General features: G+C 39.0%; 1 protein-coding gene across 1 annotated transcript; it reads right to left on the bottom strand.

Moving 5' to 3' along the window:
* Nucleotides 1-2,382: 2,382 nt before the first annotated feature.
* LOC125178781 lies at nucleotides 2,383-2,882 on the bottom strand. The gene is made up of 2 exons (XM_047883353.1): nucleotides 2,674-2,882; nucleotides 2,383-2,510 (listed from the first exon to the last, which is right to left on the bottom strand). The coding sequence occupies exons 1-2, from the start codon at nucleotides 2,873-2,875 to the stop codon at nucleotides 2,383-2,385; spliced, it is 330 nt and encodes a 109-aa protein (XP_047739309.1). The 5' UTR covers nucleotides 2,876-2,882.
* Between the last annotated feature and the right edge of the window lie 5,327 nt (nucleotides 2,883-8,209).

The following is an 8,209-nucleotide window of genomic DNA, read 5'->3' as shown; positions in this document are numbered from 1 at the left end:
TGAATGTCGCCTGCCGACGAGAACTTGAGAAGTAGGTACCTATTGCAACGAACTGATCAAATAACAAATGATTTAGAGCATATTCCGCATGAAATCTTCTCTTATTGTCGAAAAAAGAACTTGCATCGTATGATTGCTGAAGTGATTGAAAGAAGTGATTGTGAAAGTTACACCATACAACTACATCTTGTCACTCGTGGGAAAAACTTAACAAATTTTCCTTCATAATTTAAATTTTCCAGTCAAATACGTCATAATTTAAGGAAATTATTTAAAGCTCTCTGAAAGCATCAAATTGTTTAGAGCTCTCTGAATGAGACAAAACTATAATAGGCTAGTACCTTTTCGATAAGCATTGAGCAATGAGCACTCTTCACCACGTACTGATCGATTGAAGGTTCGATTCAAACTGACGCCTTCCTATTCAATTGCTGCAACGGTATGCTCTGTCCGGATGGGGGTGCGGGAGGTAGACCCCCACATACCCCCGTATGGCGGGAACTTCGATTGTTCGTGCGTTTACCTTGTTCAGCAACTGTTCAGCCCGATCGTGCGATAGCGTCATCAGCGTTTGACCAGGGGCATCATGACGAAGCTTGACCAGCTGCTCTTTTTAAGCATATTACGCAGATTTGGCCTACCTGTCAATTTGCTTCCAAAAGAGGCTGGTAAATAGAAGCAAAACACCCTACGTGGCCGACTTGCTCCTGATTCACCCCCAAGCCGAATATAGTTCCTCTAAAACGACCTTAATCGGCACGAAAATTTTGACAGGGAAGAGAGGTTGTAGCGTATATCGCTATATAACTACTTTTATATTTAGAAAAAGTGAAGAAAGAATGCATACAAGCGCATCAACGTAGCCGTTGGCAACACTCATTTCCGGTTGATCACAAGCAATGCCGGCTCTCACAGATCACTCATATTATCAGCCGCTGCTCCAGCAGGATCGTGGTAAGCTGACTAACTTAGAAACATTGCCGTTGTCTCTAGTTGTGCGCAGTGTAGTGTAGCCGTGATTGATGAAATCTGGAGAAAGTGCAAGGTTCTGCGTCAGTCAATTTTGCCGGGCCTTATACTCACGCGATATTCATAACCTGCTTACTTACCAAATTGAATCGTGTGTTCAAAAGAAGCAACGCTCTGTTTCGCAGCAGCTTCACGTCAGCACCAGCAACGCACAAATTGCTGCCCATGTAACATCACTACAACAAAACGTGCAACTCTACGTCATCTCGCAACAACGCGTGAAATTCCACGTGTCTCTTGCAACCCAACGTGCACCTCCACGTTCATCTCTCGACGCCACTTGCATCTCTCACTACGAGTGTTCATCATCAAGCAGGTCACGTGAGCTAAGAATGAACTCTGGTAATTATTATTTTTCATTAACCAACCAATTTTATCAGGCAGCCCTAACTGATATAAATCTATTCCTATTGGCATAACTCTTTTTACCTAGGCCTTGGAAAAATACCTGAAACGTAGTAAATAATTAAATGTGGTCGGGTGCTTGCCCCCACAAGGTTCCATTGTTGAAGTTCCAACACATGAAAGCCCGTGTGAATTATTTTAAAACATATGGGGAGAAGCCACAAGCATTTTTGGATAAGGTAATCTGGCCGGACGAAACGAACTTTTCAGAAGGAATTCAGCTACCCGGGTGTGGCGAAAAAATGACTCAGCGTTCAATAAGAATACGTTCCTATACCTTGAAGTTTCATGGCGGTTTGATTATGATCTGGAGGTGTTTTTGTTCAAAATGTCCTGTTGAATTGGCCATTATTGATGGCAGGATAAATAGGAGGATTTTTAGGGAGATTTACAAAAAAAAACACTTAAAATCTGCTGATTCATTGGGGCTTGGACGCGATTTTGTGTTTCAGGGTGACGATGATCCCAAACATACAGCCAAGCTCACGAAAATATCGCTTCAAAACAGCGAAGTTTATGTTCTTTCTTGGCCTTGCAATCTCCAGGCCTCAACCCCTTTCAGAAGTTGTGGAAATAGTTGAATATCAATGTTCACAAAATGAACCCAAGCAATATCCAGTAACTAAAAGATTGCTGTAGAGAAGAATGACACAAAATATCTGCAAATGTAGACAAAAAAAGCGTCTGCAATTATAAGCTACTGGAAGCTGTACAACAAATTGAAGGATACGCAACCAAATAATAAATTGTTGTATCCAATACATTCGCGTGGGTTAATTTTTCTATTATAGTGAATAAAATCTAAACAATGCTTACATATCAATATCCTTTCTATATAATGTTTCCAGTACCATTAGCAATATCCTAACCGAATACTAGGTAAAATCTCGCAATTTAACTCAAGACATAAAGAAAACTGTAATGTATCCAATACTCTTTCGTTCAAATTTATGCCGGCAATGTTAGCTCACGCAGGAGTTGCCCGTTGAGCTGACAAACGTCGCGCAGGTCGGCGTACTGAGCGCTGGGGAACGTCGCCCCCGTCGCCACCAGGGAGCCGTTCGCCAGCACGCAGCCTCGAAGTGGGGAACATAGACACGTTATTCTTCCTAAAAACATAATATTTATTCATTTCTCCCACGTATAAATGTACAAATCAGCAAGTAAATAACCCCTTCAGCGATTTTCATGCAAATAATAATAAAGCGCCGCACCCGCTTCGATGATCGCTGCACTCACCATCATCTTGGTAGAAGAGCTTGCAGTGAGATTGTTGTGTTCCTGAATCCGCTGAAAGACCAACTGAGGCTTTTTGCCCCCAGAGGGAGCATTCCCCTCCCTCCTGCATGGGCGTGTAACAGGCTACGTAAACCCAGTCCAAAGTCGTGGCCCGGTTCATGCATTGTACGATGGAGCGGAGGATGTAACTGGAGTTTTGCATTGCTATCGTCGCGAGGAAAGTCGTGTTCACCGTCACCGACTTCCAAGCTTTGAAGCGTCCTTCACACTCCAGGATAAGAAGCAAGCAGCAAAGTGTCGTCAAGAGCAGAGATAAATGACCAAAAACGAAAAACTTGAATGAGGGGGTCGAATTTTGACCGGGACTTGTAATCAGCGACCGCATAACTTATAATCTTTTTGTCCAATGTTTGAATTAATTAGCTGCGTCTGCTATAGTATTTACCACTGTGGTCATAACCGACCGACTTACAGCAACCGTCGTCTGTGCCAAGAAAATATTTATAAATAATAAAATACAGTACCTCAAATATAATAACGCGTAGCATGCAAAGTTCATGTAGCCGCATATTTCTCGTCTGTGATTGGTGGGTTTAGCTAGGAAAGCTGTCAGTGATCGGCTGACGGAGTTACGAACTCGAAAATATTGTTGGGCTTACGAGGTTGAATGAATAGAAGGTATTGTTTTCAGCCATGTTCATCTGATATGAACATTTTAACGAATGAAATTATGACATTCATCATCAAAACAACACTTTGTTTCGAATTGTAAGTTTATAGTGAACGTTTCAAATTCGTATCATTTTATTTAGGTATTACTTTAAAAATAGGGCATGTTTAGGTTTAATTGCTAGCGCCTCGAAACCATTGGAATATTGCTAACAAATATCCGTAAGTTATGGTCCAAAATACATAGCTGATAAAAGTTCTAGTCGAAAATTATCTACTAAATTACGAAGAATATAACTGTGCCGGAACAGTCAAACAGATCTTGATCGATCGACGAAGGTAGATGTGGATTCTTGCTCGATCGACTAGGATGAAACACCATTCAGAGTGGGCAACGTGGAGGGCAATGTCGCTGGGCGCAACGCCGATTATAGAGGAGCTTTCTATGCCGACTCAGCGAAGATCTTTACTATTTCTGACTCCGATAATTTGTTAAATCGAATAATCTGCATCGAACGATGCTGAATCTACAGCAGTTGAAGTTGAATCTGAATTAATCGATGTCGAATATCCATTAATCTACATAGAATCTTCATCAGCATGGACACGTTAGTCTTCCTAAAGTACCGAGTAGCTTATGTGTCCATTTAGTTTAGATAATAATATATATGTGGAAACTTTGTTGAGTTTTTTTACCTAATAATTTCTAATGAACGTCTGTGTCGCGTTTACAAAAAAGGAAAATGTTTACGAAAGGCAAACTTCACGCTAAGTCAGTGGATTTTTTTTCCGGAAATTGGAAACACCGAAGTCGCTTCAAAAATCGGATGCGTTGAGACTCTCGCGCGGAGGTTTCAACTATTTTTTGCTCATGTATTTTCGTTATAGAAGCATGCAGAATTTAGTTTCTGATTGTAATAATATGTTCAAATTCCTGTGGATAACGCGTAGCAGGAATGAACAGCACGAAGTATGGAAAATTTAGTTAGTCTGAGTGCCTGCTTCAGACCGATATTTCTCATTTTTACCGATTACATTCTGATTCTTATTATTTTGTCATGAATTGTGTCTCTGGCGAGTGATTAGTTTCGAGTGAATGCATTATGTTACATGCTGCAGCGCAGCATCCTAACAATTAATTACAAATATTGTGGGTTGTTTGTTTAGAGTGAGACAATCCGCTTTTAAGAATGCCACCACAGAGTGAGGGCTGCCGTAATTCAGTCGATAAAATAGCAAGCTGATTCAAGTAATATGAGTCACTGTATTGTTTCCACATTATAGTGATTTCAAAGACGAAAGCTCGTGTTTTTCGTTTTGGCGAAGTGTTGTCTGATGGAAGCTTGCCCTAGAAATAGTCATAAAATATTCTTTCTGATAGCTCATTATTTGCCCGCCAGAGGGGCAAACCACGCCTTGACATTCAAGCAGGGTACGCCTGCTTTGGCGTTGACTGATTGGTGCTGCTGAGAATGTTGCGGAAAGCCCGCGAAAGTGTGCATGGAGAGAAACTGACTAGAAAGAGTATGTTTCAAATGTGCCTATTTTAATTTATTAGTATTGCAGAATAACTTGTTACCTTTACAATATGTTATTATTTTTCGCAGGTATCGTAAATATTTCACTGTATTAGTCTGGTTCTCTTATTGTGCATTTACTGAGCCTTCGAGCAAACGTGAATAACCAATGTTCCTATATGGGGAGGAATTTCATGCAAGTTGTGATGGTGTTAACCAGTGTGGAATTCTGGATAGGTTCTCTATTCTCACAATAATTTAACGAAATTGAGCGAAAAAAAACACGTTACACCTTCCACCGCAATGACAAGTAATACACTGAGCTTATCAGAAACTTCCGCGGTTCAGCTATCGCGCGATTTACCGACTGCATGTGGATCTCCGGGTCGGCGATGCCTTTCTCGAATGAATTCGCTAGAAGTTTATCCGCAACTGACCAATTTTTGATATGAATATGTTCCAAAATAAAAGAAATTCGCGTCAAATTTCGCAGAAAATTCTCAAGATTTCACCAATATAAACAAGGTCTTAAATACCATACGAATTGATAAGATAAACTGCGATTCTTTCATGGCATATCGCACATCGTGAAATATAGTGAACATATGATGAGATGTCCCACTTATTGTTTGGGTGATATCAAATTCGATTTCACAATAAATAGATTTGATCCACACTGAGATTTAAATGATGGAAACTCGTTCCAAATTTAAATACCTCTTGATACTCGTCCATATATGAAGTTTTTCATGTTTTTGCTCGATTTTGTCGATATTGCCTAACTAACTTCACTTCAGATTCTGAATGGTTTCGTCTCCCATCGCGATTTTTCGAACGTCTCGTGTCTTTTAGAAAATGTTCGTTGTTTAGAAGAGGCAATTATTTTACTATATAAATCAAAGAGCGCTTAGACATGTGCCATGTGGTGTATTAAAATTTGGTAGCTGTGACGCTTTCAAAATTTCAATCTCCAAAAATTATTGTATGACAATTTAAAATTCATAATTTGATTCATGAACAAATTCGATTGATGAATAATTTTATAGATAGATATTTTCGATGCAAAAATTAATGATAGGTTAATAATATAAGAAGCATTATTTAAAACGGTTTCACACTTTATAGGACCAGCACCTGAACAAGTAAACAAAAATAATTTGTGATTTTAAGGCTCAACGTTTGTTAAGGTTATTTTGACCAATTAGTGGCAGAACAATGCGACACATGCGGCTACCCAATGCTCGCGTGTCGGTTCAACAGCTTAGGCACATGTCTATATAGCTGCAGCAGGCAAAAATGAGCATCATGAGAACGAAGGTAAAAATGTCATCCATACATCCCAAATTGAATGACAATGAATGGATTTGTCAAGTATTTTATGAATCCCGTTTATATATAGGAATGAAAATTTTGCTACTGTTTCAGAATCAGTTCTGGAATACGCTAGAGAAAACTAAAGTTCCATAGTAAATGTTTTTTTTTTGCTACGACAAAATACTTAGATTTGAAATATATAGAAGAGTGAAAGGATCGAAAAAGTCGTAAGAAAAATATTATTTCTTGGTGTGAAAATCCAAGTATACTTTAAACATTCATCAGAAATTGTACAAATGTTAATTAACTTGAACTGAATATGCAGTATATTGAAGGCTTGAACTTAACGTTCATACCAGTTCATCAATACATCAATCAAAGAGATCGATAGCGATGTCTGAAAATTTTACCAGTAAATGTTTCTAATACGAAATAGTTGGCAAGTGTATATTGAAATTCACTTCCGCATTGCCAATCATAATCCGGAAAAAAACTGAGTTGCGCGGGTGCTTTCATTGCATGAATGCTGCCTCGCATTTTGCTCCCTCGCAAAGCTTTCGCTGTGTGCATCATATTAAACTCTTATTGATGGCGTGATTTGTATAATTAATTCATGAATGTTAGTTTGTTGTGTTTGACTTAGAGACAAATTGCTAATGAATTATTCTTTAGTATAATTGAAATCTTAAGTGTTGCAAACTTCATTCTTGATTCTTTCAAGTGCAACTGTACACCCTCCTATTTTTATCTTTTCTATCTTAACTATAATTTTTAGACCGCAAAAAGTGGCGGAGGTGGAGCGAAAAAATATATGAACCATCTTTTTTAGAATTCCATCCTGGACAGTTAACACTACTTATCAAGAGGCCAGTTTTTTGCTCAAGTCATAAGTAAGCTTGTAATAACTGAGATTACTAGCGTAGTTACCTGTCTTCTGTAGCCGATTTTTTGTGCTCTGAGATATTCTCTGAGATAAGTTAATTTGAATCGCCGGTAGTTGCGGATAACATTGCCTTTCCATACATTAGACATTGCCCGGAATATGCTAATACTTGCATATGAGAAAGCAATAGCTAATGTTTGGAACAAATATGCAGGAATTTATTCAAACGCCCTCATCTTTGAATCTGTAGCACAATTTTTGAATCTTAGAATTAACTAGGCTGTGAAATGCTCATCCTTTTGGCTCATTGCATTGAAAAAGTGCAATTCTCTATTTCTCTATATTTTATGTTGTAGTACATTTAAGTACTCATACTCTTAGAATAACAAAATTGACGCAATAGTTCTGATGAAATTACGTTTGTGCAGGTTTTTCACGCTAGGCGGAGCGGATAGCGTGAACGACATCAGGCGGATAACGACATCAGGACGGAGCATAAATTCCCTATAAATGCTTGACTTATGCCGCCACAATAACCTATTATTCTTTACTCAGGGATCGAAAAATTAATCGCATATAAGTCAATTTGTTTTAGTACATTTTTGAGCAGTCAAGAAAACGTGAGTAACCGATGTTTTGACCAGGATATAATCTATGTCTAAGTGTATTAACATTGACAGAAAACCAGTTTCTTTCTCAAGCCGACCTGAGGCCAGTATTGCATCCGAGATTACTATCACTAGTTATCTGCTTATAGAATCTGATTTTTGCCGTTGGGACAATTAATTTCATTAGCCTAAGCTGCTAGTTGTCACGATGTTTACTACCGATGTGGGTCCTAGGCTTTGCCTTATTTTGCTGATATTATCATTGAGAAAGTTTCAGCACATGTTGATCAATGAGTGTTAACTGAGCATCCACGAGAGCAGGTTTTGTGGTGCCTAGAGCTCTTCGATTGCTTGTTGTTTGCTCTGTAGCCTTGCACGTGCGTTGCTCCCATTCTCTCGTCTCGTTCTTGCTGACGCAGCGACTTTATTATTGACACGTCTTTCTACTGAGTGTGCTCGTTATTCTTTTGCGGCGTGCCACTTGCTTGACTGGCTGTACGTAGTATTCGATCTAGCATAAGCGTAATTTTGATTGTAGCCACAGC

This window comes from Hyalella azteca, unplaced genomic scaffold (genome assembly GCF_000764305.2).
Source record: "Hyalella azteca isolate HAZT.00-mixed unplaced genomic scaffold, Hazt_2.0.2 contig1626, whole genome shotgun sequence".
Classification (NCBI taxonomy): Eukaryota; Metazoa; Arthropoda; class Malacostraca; order Amphipoda; family Hyalellidae; genus Hyalella; species Hyalella azteca.
This window is presented reverse-complemented; position numbering and strand designations above follow the sequence as displayed.